General features: G+C 35.3%; 1 protein-coding gene across 1 annotated transcript in view; it reads left to right on the forward strand.

Annotated features, from left to right (window-relative positions):
• The first annotated feature begins 537 nt into the window (after positions 1-537).
• Positions 538-23862, forward strand: part of TBC1D8B (TBC1 domain family member 8B) — a 63793-nt gene continuing 40468 nt past the window's right edge. The window contains exons 1-7 of the mRNA XM_045537902.1: positions 538-703; positions 14609-14719; positions 17326-17444; positions 18301-18526; positions 19211-19451; positions 21977-22184; positions 23161-23328. Of these exons, the coding sequence (XP_045393858.1) occupies positions 574-703; positions 14609-14719; positions 17326-17444; positions 18301-18526; positions 19211-19451; positions 21977-22184; positions 23161-23328 (1203 nt within the window). The 5' untranslated portion in view covers positions 538-573. The remainder of the gene's footprint in view (positions 704-14608; positions 14720-17325; positions 17445-18300; positions 18527-19210; positions 19452-21976; positions 22185-23160; positions 23329-23862) is intronic.

Here is a 23862-nt window from a genome sequence, read left to right on the forward strand (position 1 = left end):
TACATAGTTGAGGCTCATTAAATTTTTGTTGCTGCTACTGCTGCTTCCCAAAATGGGCCGTCGTTACTTAAAAATTCGGGAAACTTTGCTTTCTACAGTTTAATGTCTTCGACTGTAAAAGGATAAGGAGAAGCAACACTTTTATACCTGCGGCTCATTTATTGGAACGAAAAAAACCGCTTTAAACTTCAGATAGGCAGAACACACTTAACTGGTGGCGGGACCCGCTTTGAAAGCACCCCCACGCGGGTCTCACCCCAGTGTATTGTGGGAAGTGTAGTCCCGCGCTCCAGTCGCGCGAGTACAGAAAAGCGAGTAGCAAACTACAACTCCCAGGACGTAAAGAAGCGGGACTATTTCCCAGTCGGGCGGTAGCGCTGTGGGAGGGAATTGGCAATCTCGCTGCCTACGTGGGAGAGAAGGGAGGGTTGGGGGAAGTGTGGAAAGCCTGAACCTGAGCTGCTGCCGCCTAAGGAAGATTTGGTGGGAGAAGTAGAAGGGAAGAAACGGGTTGAGGGTGGGGTAAGGCGGGCATCCACGTCGCTTCGCCCGAGCGGCACAAAGTTCTTCACGATGTGGCTGAAGCCTGAGGAAGTGCTCCTGAAAAATGCGCTGAAGCTGTGGCTGATGGAAAGGTCCAACGACTACTTCGTGCTGCAGCGGCGTCGGGGCTACGAAGAGGAAGGCGGAGGAGGACTCACAGGTAAGCTTTGGCCACCCCCACCTGCCTCAGGGCCGTGTTCACTGTCACTTAAAAGGTAGTGAGGAAAACAGTTACTCGTAGCTACCCGCCTCCCGATCCTAAACCCTGGGCGGAGGGACTGGGGTTCTCCCGCCACCGCCTTTCCGCTACCACCTCCAAGTCCTGAGAGTATCTCACTGGACCACGGGTTGCTCTTTGGGTGGGACAGGGGAAGGGAGGAGCGGTTCTTTCTGAGGCAGAGGAAGAAACGGGTACCTGCCCAGTCGCTTCCCATGGGGGGAGGGGGCTGATGACAAGTGTTCGACCTAGACAGGTCGCATTTAGGCTGGTGACCGGGGCCAGTTTGTAGTTGTGGACTTAACTTTTTTCACAAAACCCAGATCGACCATCACCACCCAGGGGAGTGTAATTAGGGGGAAGGGGTTTGGGGAGGCGCGGGGATGGCGAGGAGAAAGGGAGGCGCCCCAGTCACATCCTGGGAAATAGGCTTCAAAAGAAAGATTAAGGAGGCGGGGAAGGTCTAGGGGCAGGGCTCAGAATTGCTGATCACTCCCAATTTAGCATCTTTCACTTTGTCTCCAAGTTTTCAATCCTTGGGATCCCTTCTTAAAGGCCATTATAGCGTCGTAACAAATTTCTCTTTGAGTATTTGGCGCTCTCCCTTCATTCAAAGCCGTGATTGTAAGCCACACCAATTAAACGGGAGTTTAACTCTCCCTGCCTAACCCACCCTGCCCCCAATTCTTAACAAGAACTGTTTCTTGGCTGAGTGTTTAAAGTCTCCAAAGAATGTTATTTTGAGATCATTCGTCTTGGGTAGGGACATTCAAACTTTTGGACGTTGGGGAGACAACAACTGTTTTTCGTGACAATTTTTGGTTTGGTACTGTGGTCTTGAAGTGGTGGACCATGTTTAATTTAGGCAGCGTGATGTAGTGGGAAGAGGAGAAAGTACAGTAATCTGCATGTTAGCCCCACGCTCATCTCTTACTTGTAGGATGACATTCCTGAAATTCTTTCATTTACTCAACCATAAGCACCTACTGAGTGCCATTAGCAATTCTCCTGTACAGAGACAATTAAGATTCAGTTCTCTGCCTTTGCTGTGCCCTCTATCTGAATAAGGGGGGAAGGGTGGGATAAGGGAGAAGGAAGACCGCCTAGGAAAATCGGGTAAATTATCCATAGAACCAGATGACTGACAAGTTGAGTGAAAACTCATGGAGGAGGTTACTTTGCTTTTGCTCTTCTGTAAAATGGTGCCTACCTCACAGAGTTGAGAAGATAAAAAGAAAGAAAAATCAATGTATGTTGTTAAAATGGTGATAAACATGTGCTGTTATTTCTTTTTCAAACCACTCCCAGGGTGGAGAGAATTCTGAGGTTTTATAGGACATTAAAATTTTTTTTTGGAAGACCTGTAATCTTATTTGGCTTCTAAAAAAGGCCTTCTTGAAAATATGGCAGCAAAAATTGTCTGGTTAAACTTGACATTTTGTCATTTTCTGTGCCTGAAAAAAAATTACAAGTCTTATTTTGCAGAAGAGTCTTTCCATTTAATATATGCAGATATTTTCCAGATTAAAATTTGAGACTCAGTGTTCATAATTATCCAGTGACATAAATTATCCGCTTGAGTTCATTGAGAATAGGTCAGGATATATTTAAAATAGATTTTACAGCCCTGTGTTACAGCCTCAGAAATAATCTTATATTTTGATTCCTTGTAATTTTACCTGACCAGAATTTTTACTGATGCTTCTGCCCACATTTACCAGAGAAGTGTATTTCACTTTGTACAACTGTGTTCCTGAAAAATAAGAAGGTAAATCAAATTCTTGGGAATCAAATCACTATAATGTAGTACTAAATGATTTTTTTACTTATTGCAAATTTCCTTTAAACAATAACTCCTTGTTTTGTGTGTTTCATTTTTCATTTGACATGCTTGCTTAAAGCATGGACCAAATGCACGAGTTTCTTATCTCTATCCCACCCACTCCCCCCATTTACTAGTCCCCATATCTCTAGAATAAGAGGAAATTTGTCTAATGAAATAAACCAAGATTTTTACCACACATATATGTTGTGACTAGTGATAGCCCTGTTGACTTAGTGGTCAACTTATATCGCTGCATGATTATTTTACCTGTGGTATTGAAAAAAGATGCTTGAAATTGCTGCATGTAAACTGCCACTATAATTCCATGTAAATTAGACAAAATGGATCAGAAAGGAGCAAAGAGATGTTTATAAGGTTTGTTTGGTTCTTTTTGGTCTAGAGCAAAAGTGTGTGTGATTTTCATGGCTGCTCAATTACTGTATTCTTACTTAAAATTGTGAAGCCAAGAGCTTTACTGTGCTTGACCGCAAATCCAGATTTGGATTAGCTCTCACAGGAGCTTGACTGTGTGCCAGCATAAGCTTGCCTTTGTCCATTTTGTTTGCTAAAATCTAGTTTTATATGCTATCCATTTAACAAGTTAGCGTATACATTTTGTTTAATGAACAAAAGATGACAATCTCGAAATGTTAATTATTGTACTTTCTTTAAGATTTCATTTCTTTGCCATGTGATAATTGGCAGTAATTACCAGCAGTGTAATTTAGGTGTGGACTTGGTAAAGTTAGTTGACTCCATTTTTTTCTTATAATAGAATAGCAACAGAGAACTCTAGGGTGGTTATAGCAAGAGACTAGTTTGGAAGTTAGAATTCTGAGGCCCCTTTTCTAAATTTTCGAAACACTTGTAGTGGGTATCTGGTAAATTACTGACCATTTGCCTAACTTTATCTTACTTAATTGTCCTGGCTTACAGCAGGTAGAATATCTTGTGGAAATTTTTGTAGTACATAGGGCTGTTTTACAGATATAATGATTTTCCTTCGTTTAGAGAAGTTAATTCACCTTTCTGAGTATTGACAGTTCCCTTATGTTATCCCTTGCTTCTTCTGGCTGATAAGGGTAATGACTTTTCTGTAGCACTTAAATTTAGCACCCGGTTTTATAGAACTAAAAATAATTTATGTGTATTTGTCTTATTAAGCACAAATCAACAATTTGCTCTGCTTGACAGATAGGAACTATTACATGGGAGGAATTATGGGACTACATTCTATTAAGTACTCTAGTGAATGGGATTTAGGAAGACGTGCCAATCAGGAAATCTTAATTTAGGTGGTTAAGAGTATTTTACTCTTGAATTTTCCATATCTGAATAGTGTAAGCAGGTTCTTGGGTGTCTGAATTGATAATCTCCCTCAGGAGACATTGTTTTTGTAGTGTACATAGAGCAAAACTAAGAAATAAAACTTATTAAAATGGAATCTTTTAGACATTGTTTCCTTATATCCTCCTTCATCTTGGTACCATTACTTTGAAATTAAATCATTTGTAAAGACTAGAACATGATGACGTTTGAAATAAGCTTTTTATTTCAAAAATGTTTGAAATAAGCTTTTAGTTTTATTGTATTTATATAGACTTTACAAATCACTATGTAAATGATTTTTCATAAACACATAATAAACAATAAAGTAGCCTTTTTAAAAACCTTTTAGTGACCATCCCTTGAAAATATAAAGCTTCTCTCCTCTTTTTCCCCACCCTCAACTCAAGGAATTCAACTCTGAAAGTGTTCGCATTAAGTATTTATTAGCAAAATATCCCTGCATTTCATGCTCACAAAGGAGCCATCTGATAAAAAAATTTTGGCCTCCAGGTACCTCATTACTGATAAGGGGGTGCCCAAATGGGGAGCATGACATTTCATTTTAGGTAAGGAAAGATCTACCCACCCCCACACATATACATACACACACAAAGGTAATAAATTATCATTTTGGCTTATTAAAAAGAAAATCCCACAGGGCAGCCCCTAGAGAGGACAAATCACACTGTATGATCCCCTCCCTCCCTGGAACATCTTGAACCCTGTGAAATCAAGTAAAAAATTACCGTTAAAGATCTCTTTGAATGAGAAAGGGCAGCCTTGTAGGAAGCTTTGAGAAATGAAGGATGATCATTGTTACCCCTTTTTCTTGGTAGAAAGTTTATTGGCTGCATACCTGTAAGCCTTGGGCCTTTTTATAGATACCTGTTGATAAATTCTCTTTCCCTTTCCCCTCCCCTGCTTACTGCTGGGGCCTTTTCTCGTGCATTGACTGGAACCACTACTCCCGTTTGTCTTAGGGCCATACATCCTCAAGCCTCAAGAGTTAAGTTAAAGTCATAATGATGTGGATTGTCTGCAAAGGGTTTTTTGTGTGTTTGGTTTTTTTGGTTAAGATAGTGGAGATTTATAATGTAAGTAGAAAATTAATATTTGCTATCACGTGGATTTCATTCTAATGAAAATAAAAACAAGACTAAAATGTGATGACACTGACCATCCTTCATTTCTCTAACCCCCCTGCAAAGTTGCCCTTTCTTGTTCAAAGAGATATTTAAAGGTAATTTTTTACTTGATTTCACAGGGACCAAAATGTTTCAGGGAAGGTGCGGAACACACTGTGATTTGCTGTCCCTGGGTATTGCCCTATGGGATTTTCTTTTTAATAAACCAACTACAAGTCAACATCCACAAATATATGACTACATCACCAAGTCCAGTGATTCTGGTTGCCCCATTAACCCTGCTTCTTTTATCCTCCTTGATTCTTTGATATTTTTTGTCTGTATTTGTTTTATAAAGGCTTAGTTCCCCCATCTGTACAATGGAGATAAAAATTGTCTTCCTTACCTCACAGCATTGTTAGGTGGATAAAATGAGTTTTGAAACTTGTGAATAACTACACAAATATTTTATATTTATCTATTAATGAAGGATTAAGATGTCCAGTGGCATTTTTGGTGGCTGAAGACCTAAAGGGGCTATATATTTATGCCATTTTTCCTAATAATTACTTTCCCCATGTTTTAGGTAGAAATTGATTTGGAGTGGTAATATTGACTATGTCCAATATGCAGTGATTATCACTGCAAAAGCAAAACACTGATAGTTAATCATTGAAGAATTTTAGTATGATTGTGATTATGCGTTTGTGGTTTATAACCAGAATAATATATAAGAATTAGAATAATTTATCATGACAACATTTCCTTTTGATCTATGATTGCCCAAAACCTAGAAGTTCTCAAACAGTGCTTTCACAGGTATAATTAGCATCACTTGTTTTGCTGAGTAGTATTGCAGAGTATATATAACTTTGGTTACCTTAGTAGTATTTTTCAAAACATAATACTTGAAGAAGAAATAACTCTTCAACTAGTTAAAGCTCATGCTGCTTGTGGACAGTTGTGGAAGGCCCATGGATATAAGGTAAGCTAAAAATAATGATAAAAATAAAAGGCAGCTGGGCCCAGTGGCACGCACCTGTTGTTCCTGCTACTCAGGAGACTGAGGTGGGAGGATCATTTGAGCCTAGGAGTTCTAGGCCAGCCTGGGCAACATTATGAGACTCTGTCCCTAAAAAATAAAATAATAAAAGGCATTATAATGTTTGCCACATTGCTGCACAGTTATGAGAGATTTTATATTGCCTTTATGTTGAAAGTGTACCCAGTTTTCCACCTTTTGCTACTGCTATATGAGCACAAAAGGTAATAGTAAATCCTAAATATGATGGTATACAATACATTCGTATAACAGATATTTATTGAATCCCTTTTAAAAACCAATCACTGTTTTAGGTGTTGGAGATAAAGCAATGAAGAAGACAAAATCCCTATTCTCATGGGGCTAACATTCTAGTTGGAGGAGGCAAATAAATAATATATGATATGACTGATGGTGATAAGCAGTATGAAGAAAAATAAGATATCATGATAGAGAGGGGAGGGGCTTGGTATATTAGATAAATTGGTCTGGGAACATCTCTTAAGGTGACCTATGAGCAGAGACTTGAGGTACTAGAGTATATGAGCCAAGCGGATATTTGGGAACAGGGTGAATACTGATTTTTTTCTAGGAAATTTGTTGTGAAGGGAAGCAGAGAAATAGGGTGGTAGCTGACCCCAGTCCTGAGTGTTGAGTATACAGTGGTGAATAAAATAGAAATAGTTCCAGCCCTTACAGAGTCTATAATATAGTAGGACAGACAGATGATAAACAAGTAAGCAAACAAATATATAATTACTGGGGTAGTGAATAATAGTATCAGTCTGGTTTTGTTGGCTTATAAATCTCCATGAATTCAGGGGTATTAGAAACCCCCAAAGCAATTTTCCAAGGCCAGTTCTGGCATAAAGTATGCTTATCTGAAGTCCTGTTAAAGATACAAAGGTTTCCTAAAAGCAGTGATTAATAATAGGCAGTGTACTGGTGGCAGAATTCCAGTGTGACATCTGTGAAGCATCTTGCCAAAAACCAGTGTGGATTGTTTTTGAATTAAATCATCCATCTATGAGCACTAACCATATCTGGGAGGTGGTTTGGTAGAGAGAAGTGGGGAGGACATTCTAAGTGGGAGGAATAATGTGATAGTACAAAAGATGACAGTTGTTGGGGACATAGCAAGGATACCAGATTCATTTATTTGGAGTTGAAAATATGAGACTGAAGATATAATGCCCTTAGCAACTAGAAAAAGGTTATTGAAGAGCAAAATCTTCATCTATACCAGAGGAAGACCTGAGATAGAGAATTAAAGGGACCTAAGAAACCTTTGTTGTTTTTTGTCTCCTGCTCTTTCAACCCAACTCTAGACCGTCTTCTTTTTTCTTTTTCTCCCTTATTATGGTATAAAGAAGTGAAGTTTTAAAACAAGGAATGGTCACATTTTCTGATTTTTATTATTATATTAGTTGTCTTCTTGTTTTAAACTAACCAAAGTGATGGCCTGGTTTAGCTATTCTAAATAATATTTAAAAGTACTATACTGTATATGAGTATTCATTTCCTGTCTTATTTTTTGCTTTCTAACTAGGAATTCAGAGATTGCGTTTTCTTTAATTTTCTGAGGATTACTCTATTTGTACATTGGTACATAAGTCTTGAAGAGTAAGAAGTGACTAAATAAAGATGGTAACAATTCTCAATTTTTCTGTTTTAATCTTTAGAAATGTAGCTGAGTTTGATAATTTTTTTTTCCTATAAGATATTGTAATCTGCTGTTTGTGACATTAATTGGTTCCCTAAAAATTCTAAATCCTTTAATGAGCAAAGATTTCAGTCAGGGAAGGAAATGAGTGCTTATATATATATATATATATATATATATATATATATATATATATATATATATATAGTTTTCAACTAAATGCCTTTAAAAGAATCCACAGAGAGGGAAAACAGAACAGAAGAAGAATTATTTTTATTAACTGTTTTTCAAAGCTCTTAGTATAAAGTTGGCAGCTTTCAGAATGCCAACTGTGGCTATTGGATTATTCTAAAATAAGCATTCACAGTCTTGTTTTAAGGACTTAGATCTGGTAGCAAAGTAATAGAACCAGGAAAATCCACAACCTCTACTGAGCATACTACTTTCTCTCATTCGAATGTATTTCCTACTAAGTGTATTGGCAGTTTACTAATTAGCTTTTTTTAGTAACATCTAATGAAGTTGACATGATAGAAAATTCAGTAAAGGTGTACTTATTTGATGTTGTAAGCATGACAGCTTATGATGAGATACAGAATCTGCTGTAAGGTTCCAGCAGTCATTAGACAAAATTTATAATTGAACACTTAGAATGGAAATAAATCTTGTTTGTAATTAGGAAGTTCACTTGCATAACCCTTCTGTAGTTAGAACAGTATTGCCTTACACAGTGCCCTCAGTCTAGTTTAGAAACAGAAAGGGCCACTTGTCAAACTAAAGTACACTTAGGTTTGTATACTAAACTAACACATTAATAATGAGTACCATATACAAGCTATGGTTATTTTCATGGTCTTTCCTCCAATACTCCCCTTTGTCCTACTTGTTCATCATTACCTTGACCTAGTATAAAAAAGAAATGTTTATCAAATTTACAGGTGTCTAAAAATTGGAAGGGACAATTAATACCATAGATCAGTGTTCTCAATGCTGGCTGCATGTTAGATTCAACTGAGGACCTTTTAAAACTAAGGGTCACTGGATTATTTATGGATAAAATGATATAATGTCTGGAATTTAAAATACTCCAGGAGGGACAAATGAAAGAAGATTGAAAAAATGTTGATAATTATTGAAGCTAGATGATGACTCAATGGAGGTTCCAATATATTATTCTATTTTTATATGTTCAAAAAATTTTATAATGCAAAGTTGAGGAAAAGATAGGTTAAAACTCCAAATGATTCAAATTTGCAGTTTGGGTTGAAAAGAATCACTATCTTTGAAGATAAAAATCAAGATTCTGAAAGATCTGAGCACAGTTGAAATCAGTGAGATAAAATTTAACATGAGTAAAATGTAAAGTGCATTTAGGTTTTTTTTTAAAAAATCAGCTGTATGGAATACCTAGGTTGGCACTTGTATTTATGAAAAAGGTCAAAGTATTTTTGATAACAAAGTTAGTATGATAATAACATATAGTGGCCAAAAAAAGCTAATAATCTTAGATTGCATTAATATTAATAGAACCATGGAGCCCACAATATAAAAAGCCTGTCTTTGTTCAGACCATATCTGGTATACAGGTTTGAATGACATATTTTAAAAGAAACTTTGACAAATAAGTATGTTAAGGAAATGGTAGAAGAAATAATATGAGACCTAGATGATCTCATACAACAAGCAGTTGAAAGAACTAGTCATATGTAAGCTAGGAGAAGAGAAGAATAAATAAGGGGAAACAAGATAACTATAATTATAATATTTGAAGACCCATTGTGTGGAATAGAGTAGATGTTTTGTATTGTCCTGAAGTTGTAAGGAAGTAGCACTGTATTTATCCTAAGAAAGACCTCCCTTTTTCTTTTATTGCTGAGTAAGAAATAGCTTTGTTTTTCTATCTTAACAGTTAAAAGATGCTCATTGTGAAAAAAATAGTAATCACCTGTGATCTCACTGCCCAGAGGTAACCACATATAACCAGGACTGGCTATGTAATTTGCGGGACCCAGTGTAAAATGATAACGAAGGGCTTCTTGTTCAAAAATTAAGAATTTCAAGACAGTGACAACAGAGCTTAAACCAATCACAGGGTCCTTCTGAGCATGGGCCCTATGCATAGGTCCCAAGCCCATGAAGCTGTCCCAAACATTTGGATATATAAATCCTTCCATATTTTAGAAAGGACTTTCTAATAAATAGAAATTTCCACCGATGCAATAGGCTGCCTTGGGAGAAGTAAACTCTCTGGAATTATTCAAGGAAAAAGCCAGGCTTTCTGTCAGGTATACTGCAGAGGAGATAAATGTGCTGTACATGACTTGTTAGGATATTTTTCATCTCTAAAGTCTATGGTCTTCTGTCTCTATCCAGCTAAAAACAGTTCATAAATAATAATCATTATCTTCAAAGTACCTATTTTTTAAAATCATAGAATCTTTTTTGTTATCTTGCTATACCATTTAATAAAAAGTATTTCACATCAATTATGGTGGTGAATTTCATTAAGATGGTGGGTGTTACTTGTGTGGCGGATGCTACCAAAGTCTCATAGACCTTTACCAGGATCTGGAACACTGATACTTTACTCAGTTATACTCATTCAAGGATGATTTGAATTTCTTGATATTTTAAAATTTCTTCTTCTGTCATACAGCTAACAATATCGATTCTCTTCCCAATTTAGTATAGCTATAAGATTTCCCATGTATAGGCTGATTCATGACCTTGAATGTTCAGGCTGTCAGAAGATGAACCTCTGTGTATATGGAGAAGCAACTCAAAATTGTCTGCTTGTTTTCTTGTACTTTTAAAACCCAGACATTAGCACATATTAATTCCTGAATGACTTGCAGAGACTTTATGATGATTACAGCTTAATGAGCTGAAAGTGTTCCCTAAGTGACTGGAAATGTATTCTAGCAGTGGCTTCCAAATTATTTGTTGCATAGTTTTATATTAACTGCCCGATTTTATACTTAGAAAAACTGAACAATTTCCTTTCCATATAGTGTAAGGCACTTATAATCTTGTGAAAGTTTCTGCTGGCAAATGTGGCATTAGGCCCAGCATGGTGACTCAGGTCTGTAAACCCAGCACTTTGGGAGGCCTGGGTAGGAGGATCAATTGAGGCCAGGATTTGGAGACCAGCCTGAGCCATATATCAAGACCCCATCTCTACAGAAATTTTTTAAAATTAGCTGGGCATGGAGGCACATGCCTGTGGTCCCAGCTACTCGGGAGGCTGAGGCAGGAGGATTGCTTGAACCCAGGAGTTTGAGGTTGCAGTGAGCTACAATGATGCCACTGCACTCTAGCCTAGTCAACAGAGTGAGACCTTGTCTCAAAAAAGTGACCTTAATCTTGCCAGTGATTTTGACCACTCCCTACACCCACACTGCTGCTGTTACCTTTAAACACTATCTTTAAAAAGATAAAAAATCATATTTTTATCTGTTATTTACTAAAACTAAAACTCTCCTGTGTTTAATAAATGCTTTTATTTGAAACTATAATTCCTTCGTTTAGACAATTTTGCCAAGTTGTTATATGTTTATTTACATATATATCTATACACTTCTTTTTTTAAAATCTTTTTTTCATTTCAAAATATTAAAGGGGTAAAAATGTTTTTGTTACATGTATACATTTTATGATGTCAGGACTTTTAGTGTGCCCATCACCCGAATAGTGTTCATTGTACCCAACAGCTAAGTTTTTACCCCTCCTTTCCTCCCAGTCCCCCCTTCTTGATTTCCAGTGACCTTTACATCTCTTTGTGCCCATGTGTTTTTTAAAAAAATTATATATTTTTATATATTTTTTATACATACAAGTGCAGTTTTGTTAAGTCTAGGCTTCTAGTGTAACCATCACCCAAATAGTGCACATTGTACCCATTAAGTAACTTTTTATCCGTCCCACCTTCTCACCTTTCTGAGTCTCCAGCGTCTATTCCATTCTCTGTGTCCATGTGTACACATTATTTAGCTCCTACTTATAAGCAAGAACATGTGGTATTTGACTTTCTGAGTTATTTAAGATAATGGCCTCCAGTTCCATCCATGTTACTGCAAAAGACATTTTATTCTTTTCTATAGCTGAGCATTGGGTATTCCATGGTATATATGCCATAGTGTGTGCCTGTATCACATGTTCTTTATCTGATCATCCCTTGGACACTTAGGTTGATGACTTTTTAATAGCCGTTCTAACTGGTGTAAGATGGTGTCTGATTGTGGTTTTGATTTGCATTTCTCTGATGATTAGTGATGTTGAGCCTTTTATTCATATGCTTATTACTCTATTCTATTTCTCCACTGGAGATAGTGACCTCTTTTGGTTGTCTTTTGCTACCTACCACTCTTTTTTATCTTTATTTTGGGTATTTTTCACACTCCTATCTTCAAATTGAGAACATTTTCCTTTCCTCCATTTCCTGAGTAATTTCAATCACTTTGCTCTGAGGACACCAGATAGTTTGTTTAGCATATGTTTAGCTCTTACTTTTCTTTCTTTATCCTTGACTAAATCTCCAGTTTCTCAGTCACTACTTCAATGCTGAAAGTGATAGTATTATTGTTCCTATTATCCCCAAACTCACCAGTAATTCCCTCATCATTAGTTGAAGTATAATAATCATTTCTTCTGTCCTTCCTCCTCATTCCCATTGTCTATTCTCCAGTACCTCATCTTTCGTAATATTTGTTTGGGTTTCCTCATTTCTGTTTCTTAAATAAAATCTTCAACCCATACCCTAACTTCTTTCATATCAGATAACTTCTATAATCTGCACGTGTTGTCACTACCAAAATCTTCTTTCTTGATATTTTGCCCCCACTATCAAAATTCTCTGTCAGATTGCTAATTGATTTATGCTGCATTTGTGACCCCTATTTTTATTTTTTATCTATTCCTGTATTCACTTATCCCACCCTTTCCTTTCATCTGGGCCAAATTTCTCTTTATCTCTTTGTTCTATCTTTTATTCTTCTAATTTATCTGCCTCTATGCTTATAATAACTTCCTACCTCACATCTGCCAACCTACCTATATTCTCATTCAAAGCTTGACTCTTTTTATGTGGGTAACAATAGGAAAAGAGCCAGAAGCCTGATTTATAATTGATTTAAATTTTTCTCAGAAATCTATGTGCTAAATTAAAGGGAAATGCCTGACAAAGCAAAACCAACACTTAGCCAATCAAGGCTTCCAGAAAAGGAAGGTACATTTACATATTTCAGCCATCCCATTGATACAGTTAAGTCAACAAACTTATTGTGCCCAGCAATATGTTGAAAGTTAAGGATACAAACCCAGAGGTAGAAGACATGGTTATTGTCCTCAAAGAACTAATACTCTAGATAAGGAGAAAGAATAATATACGTGAAGTACTTAGAAAGTAGTTGTTATAACCAACCTAATAATCAAATGCTAGGTTGTGCATCCCTAATCCAAAAATCAGAAATCCAAAATCTGAAACTTTAATTGCCAACACGATGCTACACATGGAAAATTCCACACCTGACCTTATGTGACAGGTCACAATCAAAACTTTGTTTTGTGCACAAAATTATTAAAAATATTATATATGGCTGGGCGCGGTGGCTCACGCATGTAGTCCCAGCTTCTTGGGAGGCTGAGGCGGCGGGAGGATAGCTGCAGCTCAGCGGTTCGACACCAGCCTGAGCGCAGTGAGACCCCGTCTCCGTAAACAAAATATTTATATATATTATATAAAATTATCTTTAGGCTATGTGTATAAGGTATTATATGATACAAATGAATTTCATGTTTAGACCTAAGTCCCATCCCTAAGATATCTCATGTATATGCAAATAATCCAAAATCCAAAAAAAATCTGAAACCTGAAGCACTTCTGGTCCCACGCATTTCATATAAGGGATACTCAACTTGTATAGACTTTAAATGTTATTAGTATTCAGAGAAAAGGGAAAACGTTATTACTTGGAGTTGCCAGTGAGGATTTCATGGGGAAAGTGAGTCTCGAAGAAAATGTAGCATCTGGATTAGCTGGATTGGGCCAGAAGACTTTCATTATCATTTCTAGGTAAAAAGATAATTGTTTATCCGAGATCCTAAGGGAGAAATTAGCTGGCCATTTAAGAAAACAGCAAACTTTGTTGTAGGAAGTAGTAGTAAATTTAATTAGATAATTAAATTGGAACTAATTGATCAAGAGCCTTGAATTTCAAATTGAAGAATTAAGAGTTGTTAAAAAGAAAATCCCTTTATGGAAGTATTTTAATTAATCAAGGTTTTATCTTGTTTAAATATCTAAGATTTTTTTACACAATAATAGTATTAGCTAATATTGTGTGTTTTACTGTGTACTAAGCATTGTTCTAAGTGTTTTATATGTAATAATTCATTTAATTTTTACAACAGCCCTTTGTGGTAGGTTCTGTTTTAACCTCCTTATTTTACAAATGAGGATGCAGAAAGGGTAAGTAGTTTAATTTACTCAAGTTGACGCAAGTAAGTGACAGAACCAGGATTCAAACCCAGTTAGTCTGTGGTACCAGGTCCTACATTCTTATCTCCTATACATGCAACCGTATGAACCAGGTATATATATAAGTGCTTCAGATACATTGTGAGATTTGAACAACTGAAGCTGACTTAACTCTTTTATTGAAAGATAATTATCTCAAACACTTCACATTGGCATACTGTACTTTCTTCATCCCAAATATATTTTTTCTTTAAAAACATCTCTATAAGGACTCTTTGGGCTAGGGCTAGAAAATTTTTTAAATAAATTCATTAGTTTATTATATGAAATGATATTCATTTTATTTATCTCTTGTAAAGTCCTTATATCAATAATCTTTCTATTACATAGGGCTTCTGGTTGGGACTCTGGATTCAGTTTTAGACTCTACTGCTAAAGTAGCTCCATTTCGCATCCTGCACCAGACACCGGATTCTCAAGTTTACTTGTCAATTGCATGTGGTGAGTATGATTTTTTAAACATATAATTCAAATTAAATAATGATACTAAGAAACTCAATGTTTATATTTATACTGCCTAGTTCTGAGATTTAGAAACGAGTTAAATGTGCAAGTTTACTTTGAGAGAATAGCAAGACTTCTGTTTAAGAAGGTTACAGATTATTAAGGTTTTTAAAAATCCATTGGTGAGAAGGACCTGAAGCATGTAGTCCAGCAGTGCTGATTCTGATCAGCTTTTGGTAACTGCTACTGCTGTATGTCTCCTTTCCTCAACTTCTGCTTCACCCAACTGTAGGGAAGATGGGAACTTTCCCATGAAATCCATGGTTTCATTTCTAATAACTCAGATGAGGAGAATCTGAAGTTAACTGTGAGCCCAAGACTTAAAAGTTGTCACCTAAGAAAGTATAAGCCTGAAAAATTAAACCTTTTTTATTTACACATGTATTTTCTCACAAAAGGCATCATATCCTTTTGTGAGGATATGATGGAATGTGTTAGGATATGAAGGAATGTGTTATAAGTAATTCTACATATTTGTTCATGCCAGGCTAGTTCAGATGCTTCCACATGTATATAGTGGGTAGAAAAGAAATAAGCATAATTCTTTCTAATAAAGCAAGTCAAAATAACTTTTAAAAACCCGCATCCAGGCCGGGCGTGGAGGCTCACGCCTGTAATCCTAGTACCCTGGGAGGCCGAGGTGGGTGGATCGTTGGAGCTCAGAAGTTCGAGACCAGCCTGAGCAAGAGCGAGACCCCGTCTCTACTAAAAAAAATAGAAATTAGCTGGACAACTAAAAATATATATATAAAAAATTAGTTGGGCATGGTGGCGCATGCCTGTAGTCCCAGCTACTCGGGAGGCTGAGGCAGAAGGATCGCTTGAGCTCAGGAGTTTGAGGTTGCTGTGAGCTAGGCTGATGCCACGGCACTCTAGCCTGGGCAACAGAGTGAGACTCTGTCTCCAAAAAAAATAAAACCCGCATTCATAGTTTTTTTATGTTTTTGGTGATGCTGTTATAATGTTGGTCTAAATTAGAATCACAGGTTTCTAGCCTTTTTAATATTGAAAGACTGCCTTTATCTCTTTCTCTCTTCTCCCCCTCTCTTCTAAAGTGGATATGCTTAAAAAAGGAACAAAAGCACGTGAATTTATGGACAGTTCATATGCGTGAACATACAGTATACAATTAATTTTTTAGGGTGTGTGGCTTATTTTTTTATTTCTCTCTAAATTTCTCTTAGTGTTGCCAGTCTTTTCTCCTGGCTCTCTTAAATTGAATGCCATTTAAACAAAATGAAGATGACATTATACCTGCTGACATGATAATTCTGTAATCTCAACTCTAAATCTGGTTGGTAGAAATTATTTAGAAAAAAATGTCCTTTCTACGTTAAAAAAATAAAGGATGATTATATAACTCATTCCCCCAAATGAACCTGATACAGAAATATAGTTGTTACCTACTAATGAAGCTTCCTTATAGCTAAAGAATCAAAATAAAGGCCTTAACATTTCTCCATCGCTTTTATTTGTGGTTCATTAAAGAAAGTTACTATTCTTGGTATGGTGACTTTAGTAACACAAATAAAGTTCTAACTGATTTATAAGGAAATAGGCAATTTTGCAATGTCAATAAATTTTTTAATGTGTCAGTCTGCATATATCATTAAAACATACTAAGAGGTCAACATAGCTGGGCACAGTGGTGCATACCTGTAATTCCAGCTACTTGGGAGGCTGAGGTAGGAGGATTGCTCAAGGCCAGGTATTTGAGACCAGCCTGGACAACATAGTGAGATCCTCATCTCTAAAAAAAAAAAGTTAATATATTTCTTTTGAATGAGATTTGTATAATCCACAATGCTGGGAAGATCTTCAAGGTATGTAAGTAATAGGGGGAGATTGAAGATTTTGAAATATTCTTCAAACCAAAGCAAACTGGAGCTAATAATATTTAATCTGACCCTCCACAAGCCACTCAACACTGATTTAGCAGGACACTTGGATTTAATCTTGCTACAGGGTTTCTAAACTTCATGAAAATTTTTAAGTTTACTAGGTCTTTTAATGAATGTGGTGACTCTGAGCAAAGGTTGCATGGCTTCTGAAATAAGTAGAGTGGGTGGCCACAATTGAAATCCACATTTACACAACATGCATAGGATTGTCACGTGCATGCTGTTTTTAGCCACACAGATTATAGAGACAGTACTAACTATATTATCTGAAGACCAAAGATTGAATTATGTATATGTATTTTCTGGTACTCTATACAGTCTCTTAAAAGATAGTGGTTACTCTCGAGGCACCAGTTACTGGTATCTTGTTTTCAGAATTTTATATCTTTTTTTCATGAGTTGTATTTACTTTTCTCCTATTACATTAAATATTTTATTCTTTCTATTTATAATGAGAAATATTGTTCATGCCCACATATAGGAATGAAGTAGAGAATAAATGTAGTACCTTTATTCCTTTATGACCATCATTTTTTAAAGTAAGCACATTTTATTTTTTTTTGAACTAAACTTTTAAATATTAAGTACAGTTTTGATGTGGAATTTTCCTTGAGTGTTTTTTTCTCTTATGTTATTATTCAGGAGCCAACAGAGAAGAAATAACGAAGCATTGGGATTGGTTGGAACAAAATATAATGAAGACCTTATCTGTGTTTGATTCAAATGAAGATATTACTAATTTTGTACAAGGAAAGATAAGAGTAAGTGGCATGGACATATTTTGTAGATGAAATACTACAATGTTTGATTCTCCTATATGTGGATCAAAAGTTGCATGGAAGGTCAGTGTTTCACTGGCACCTTTCACGATTGGTAGAGGCACGTGTATGAATGTCAGAATCAATGCTAAAGAAAAATTGTGAGGTCTTTGGTGGTTTGTCTTTGGTGCCCTTGTGAGTGCTCTTGGGACACTTTCATTTCAATATCTCTTGAGTTTTGACTTTGAATAAACCCTTTGTTCATTCAGAAGAAGATATTTAGCACCTATATTTGTGGTAGCTCCTTGTGAGGCATTAGCAGAAACCTAAGTACATAATTGAAGAAAATCTGCTCTTCTCTATCCTTAGAGAATTATGCATGTGCACACATATATACATACACTGTAGGTACCTGTATAGATATATATATAGTCATCCCTAGGTATCCATGGGGGATTGGTTCCAGCACTCCCCATAGACACCAAAATCCATGGATGCTCCAAGTCCCTTGTATAAAATGGCAAAGTATTTGCATATAACCTATGCACATCCACCCATATAGTTTAAATCATCTCTAGATTACTTATAATACCAAATACAATGACTATGCATCACTTTATTTGTGTGGATTCAACATAGTACTCAGTGTGTGACAAATTCAAGTTTTGCTTTTTAAAACTTTGTGGACTTGTTTTTCCAAATATTTTCAAATCCGTGGTTGGTTGAATTCCCAGATGCAGAACCCATGGATACAGAGGGCTAACTGTACAGTTGTATTCAATAATCTGTTTAAATGTATGAGATATGTCTTTATTGGTAGGTGATGATGAATTTTCAGAAAATATTTTGTCTCCTTTAGGGATTAATTGCTGAAGAGGGAAAACATTCTTTTGCAAAAGAAGATGATCCTGAGAAATTTCGAGAAGCCCTTTTGAAATTTGAAAAATATTTTGGTTTACCAGAGCAAGAGAAGTTAGTGACCTATTATTCGTGCAGTTATTGGAAAGGACGGGTTCCTTGTCAGGGCTGGCTTTATCTTAGCACCAACTTTCTGAGCTTCTATTCTTTTTTATTGGGATCAGAAAGTAAGTGGTTTCTATTGCTTACCATGGCTTTGAACTTACTGTCTGACCTATCAATTCTGTGGTGGTGTTAGGTCATAAATAAAGTAATGGAATTGATATTAAAGATAGCTAAACTGTACACGTAAAAGTTCATTTCCTCTAGAGAAAATCTTTTTAAGGCTGGTTGTTTAATATAGGAACAATTAGAAGTGTGTATAGAATGCCTTGCATATTATGGGAAGTGAATGAATATTAAATGATGATAGCAATCTAGCATATAACTGCTTTCTATCCCATGTTATAAACTACCTACTTGCTTTAGTCTGTGTTTTAATCCTTGTTTTAAACATAAATATAGTACCATAGTACCTAATGGCCCATACCCCACTTCGCAGCCACAATGAAGAATCAAACAGTATTATTTATAGCACACATACAAACAGCTTTTATGTCAGTAGTTATATAATTATGTAATTATATAAAGAAACAGATTTAAATATCAAATCAGAAAATTATCTGTTCTTAAAATCACCAGTTATTGTATGTTCATGGTGATGCTTCACAATTTTAACTAATCTTGAAATCTAAAATATTTTAGCTGTTCACAGCACTTTCAAGTGGTTAATTATTGTTTAAAAAAACCTGATTAATGAATATAAATTGGTATTGAGAATTTTCATACCTGCTTATAACTCTTATTTGCAGTAAAACTCATTATCTCCTGGGATGCAGTCTCAAAACTTGAAAAGACTTCAAATGTCATACTAACAGAGAGTATTCATGTGTGTTCCCAAGGGGAGAATCACTACTTTTCAATGTTTTTACACATTAACCAAACATACCTTCTTATGGAACAGCTGGCAAACTATGCCATAAGGAGACTTTTTGATAAAGAAACATTTGATAATGACCCAATCCTTGATGATCCTCTGCAAATCACCAAAAGGTATTCAAAGCTTAATTAATATTTACTTTTTAAAGTATTGTTTGACCATAGGAATGATAGCATTGATTAACATTAAAAGTTAATTCTTCTGTTATATGATAATTTTTCTTCAAAGTTGATCATGGATATGTGTGGTTTTTTGTGAGTTCATTCATATGCATTTCATAAATAGTATCTTCCTCTCCATGAAATTTAATTCTAAGAAATAGTAGAAATTAGGTTTGAAAATTATTTTTTGAGATTCAGACAGGACTTGCCCTGGAGTGCTTTTAAAATTGTAGAGACTTTTGTGTCTGAGATTAGTCTAACTAAATTTCTCTATGAGTAGTCTAGATAGTTTCAAGTCTGAAATTATTAAACATGTTTATTGTTTTAATAATTTATTGACATAATTTTTTTATGAAGAGGCAAGTTAGTAGAGTCAGTGGAGCATGGGCTTTAGAATTAAAGTAGAGCAACCCTTAGACAAGCCATAATCTCTCAGGACCTCAGTTTCTTCATCTGTCATTTCTATGTCAGAAGACACTTTATGAGGAATGAGTAAAACATGTAGGAAGGCACTTTGTAAAATAAAAACACTAGGTAAATGTTAATCATTACTAGTACCTACTTCAGAAGTATCTGTCTGGTAGCTTTTTGCCACTATATCTGGTCTGCTGAAACTGACCAGAGCCGTTTCATCCTGCTCAACACTCAGAACAGTTGACTGAAATGAACATGCCAAAAAGGAGGGGGAGAGGAGAGGATCCAGAAATAGCTAGTGAAAGTAGCTTCTGGCAAGGATGATGACTGTATGGAAAAGTGTAAGAGGAACCTAAGCCAAGGTCCTATGGATAGACCAGAACAAGTGACCAGGAAGGTTGCATGATTACTACATAGCCCTAATTGGATGTAGTTGTTCCCCTTGCCTATTCCTAAACCATTCCTAAAATCCATATACATAAGGATTTATTTGTGAGCCTGCCTGCTTTTCTGGAAATTAGATCAGCCAGGTGAATTTTTTATACTTTATTACTAAAGTTAGGTCTCAGTATGCATGATTTGTATAAATAGAACTCTATAGAGCTTAAGAATCCTATTTGTGTTATGTTATAGTTGGGCATTTGTTTTTGTAGTTTGCTCCTTGATTGATCACCATAAGCATAAAATTTTTAGCTATTTTATTTCCCTAAAAATATAGTCTAAAAGGTCATCTATCAATGAGTTATTCATTACCAAGTCTGTATTTAAATGAGATATAGTAAATTCATTTTTGTCTGTGTGCATTTTTAAGAAAGCCTATTGAAAATCATATATATATATATATGTAAAGTCTTTTTTTCTAATAAGTGAAAAAGAATAATAACTCATTGGGACTTAGTCTCCAAATGGCTTTTTTCTAAAATAGAATATCTTTGTTGCTTCTGCTTATTGTTTTTACAAATATGTATTATTTCTATAATTTAAACAATACAGAAGCATAATGATGATAGTTAAGTTTAGTGTATATCTTTCCAGGCTTTTTCATGCATGAATTTTAAAATATTTGCAAAAAACATGAATGTGTCTGAATATTCACATATTGTTTTACAATCTGCTTTTTTTCCCCTTACATCATGGACATCTTTTCATTCACATAAATTGACTTCATCTTTTTAAATGATAACGAAATAACTCACCAAATTATAATTTTAAGTGAGATAAAAATTAACATGGTCATGGTTTCTGTTCATATTTATCAGAATTATTTTGAAAGACATAATGAAATGCCACATATTTAAATAGTATATGCAGAAAGGATGAATTTAGTTTTAACTTTGTTGGATTTGAGTTAGAATTTGAATAATTTACTTACTATCCCAGATGGCATTGCTGCTTAGTACAAGTGTTTAGTGCTTCTAGAAAAATTATACTATTTAAAGCAAGTAAATGGCTTTCTTTGCTTTTTATTTCTATATTTATGTATCAGTTAACAAGTCATCTGTATTTATCGACACCTATCCTGTGCCCAACAATGTGCAAGCAGTGTTGTTTTATCGTTCCTCTACTTTGGATTTTTTTAAACATTCAAATTTTTATTTCAATTTTTAGTATTCTCTTTTATGGACTATTCTTCCCCTCTAAATTTTGATGCCATAAATTTTCATTATTTTGTTATATTGGGTAACTCTCTTGATTTTCTGGTAACCAGATATGAAAATTATTGTCTGCCAAGATTGGTTTTAGCCATACTCACATATTATGAATATATGATAATATAAGAGTAGTGTTCCAGCAAATCACCCCTTAACAGATGGTTTGAAGACCTACATCATCTCTAACTTTTGTGCATTTTAATCTACTCATAAAATGAAATCAGAAAAAAAGAACAAACAAAATGAGTTTGTTAGGAATCATTGTGCTTTTTTCTATTTCAGAATTTGTCAGAGAACATAGCATTTAGTGTTTAATCTGTTTTACAGTGTATTTAGATTAATTGATATAGGCATGTGTACACTTTAAAATTCATTATTTGGGTCTCATCCTTTTTTTTTTCTTTCCTACAGAGGTCTAGAAAATCGAGCCCACAGTGAGCAATTTAATGCCTTTTTTAGGCTACCTAAAGAGGAGACATTGAAAGAAGTACATGAATGTTTCTTATGGGTACCATTCAGCCACTTTAATACTCATGGAAAAATGTGCATCTCGGAAAACTATATCTGCTTTGCTAGCCAAGATGGCAGTCTATGTAGTGTAATCATTCCGTTACGAGAGGTAATATAAATTTGGTTGCGTATAAATTTTTAGTTTGAAAATGTTTTCACAGAGTAAAATGTCCTTTAATTCTATAAATTATTAAAAACTCAACATGCAGTATCCCTTTAGTAATTTAAAATACTTTTTTAAGTTCAATATTATTCTTCAGGGTAAGAGTACTAGCTTCTGAGAAATTCTGTTTCTTTTAGTGAAGCCTTACAGCTATTACTGAAAGTGAACATTTTTAAAAATTAAAAATTTAAAAAAAAGATGAGGGCTTAAAACGATGCAGAATGAAGCTTTATCATTCAGACATTTATGACATGAATACCAAAACTTAGACTCTCACATTTGATATACTTGGTCAGAAAAAATAGAATTGATAGCTTTTATGTAAGTCAGAAATAAATTGTCAGTATTCATTACAGAATTCTTACATTTGTATTGTCGTGTTTAAAGGGTATGTGTTAGTTAAACTTTTTCCTTGAGAAGTGAAATAACCTGCACTGAGGTTACATGTATCTTTGTTGCAACTAGTACACAAAGTCTATTTCTTTTTTTTTTTTTTTTTGAGACAGGGTCTTGCTTTGTTGCCCAGCCAGCAGAGTGCAGTGTGCAATGGCATCATCATTGCTCACTGAAACCTCAAACTCCTGGGCTTAAGCAATCCTGCTGCCTCAGTCTCCCAAGTAGCTGGGACTACAGGAAGGTGCTATAATGTCTGGCTAATTTTTTATATTTTTTATAGAGATGGGGTCTCAATATGTTGCTCATGCTAGTCTGTAACTCCTGGCCTCAAGTGATCCTCCCACCTCAGTCTTCCAAAGTGCTAGGATTACAGACATGAGCCACCGCCGTGCGCGGTCTATTTCTTAATAAGGCATACCATGGACCAAAACTTTTAGCCACACAAGAGTAAGCCAAACATAATTTACCTGAATGTATCAACAGCAAGGGAAAATACGATTCATTTGTATATGTTTCCCCCCCCCAGGTCTTAGCTATAGATAAGACAAATGATTCCAGCAAATCTGTCATCATTAGCATCAAAGGAAAAACAGCTTTTCGCTTCAGTGAAGTTAAAGACTTTGAGCAACTGGTGGCAAAACTCAGGCTCAAGTGCGAGGCAGCTTCAACTCAATATCATGATATTAGCACGGAGGTAATTATGCAGCCATCAAATCATTTTGAGAAAAAGGTTTGTGTTTAGTGTTGTCTTTCCTTTCAAAAGGAATTCATAGTACCTTTCTCTGTTTATACCTAGATTTATTTTTTAAAAAGACTGAATCTAAGAGATTATATTCTCTAAGTTGCATCATAAAGCAGAAGTGAGAATTAACGACTTTATCCTTTTTTAGAAACTCATACTTTTAAAAAAAGATTATAACTTGATTTTTTTTATTATATTTGCTGTTTATCATATAAACATACCTTATACTTTCACATACCTTGGCTTTTAACAAGTCAAATTATATTTGAGAATTCAACAAGGGCTTGAAAAAGGACTGTCCTCTTACTATTGCAGAGAGAGAGCAATTTTGAACCAGTCTGAATCTTTTATTTAATATCTTGTAGGTCAGCCTTATTTAATATAATCTAGCCCAAAGCAAAATAGTGGCATATCTTTTTACTAGCAAAATATTAGAGAGGACAAAATATTCTTGGCAAAGGATAGTTAAGAACCTGATTTTGATGT

Source organism: Lemur catta, chromosome X (assembly GCF_020740605.2).
Source record: "Lemur catta isolate mLemCat1 chromosome X, mLemCat1.pri, whole genome shotgun sequence".
Lineage (NCBI taxonomy): Eukaryota > Metazoa > Chordata > Mammalia > Primates > Lemuridae > Lemur > Lemur catta.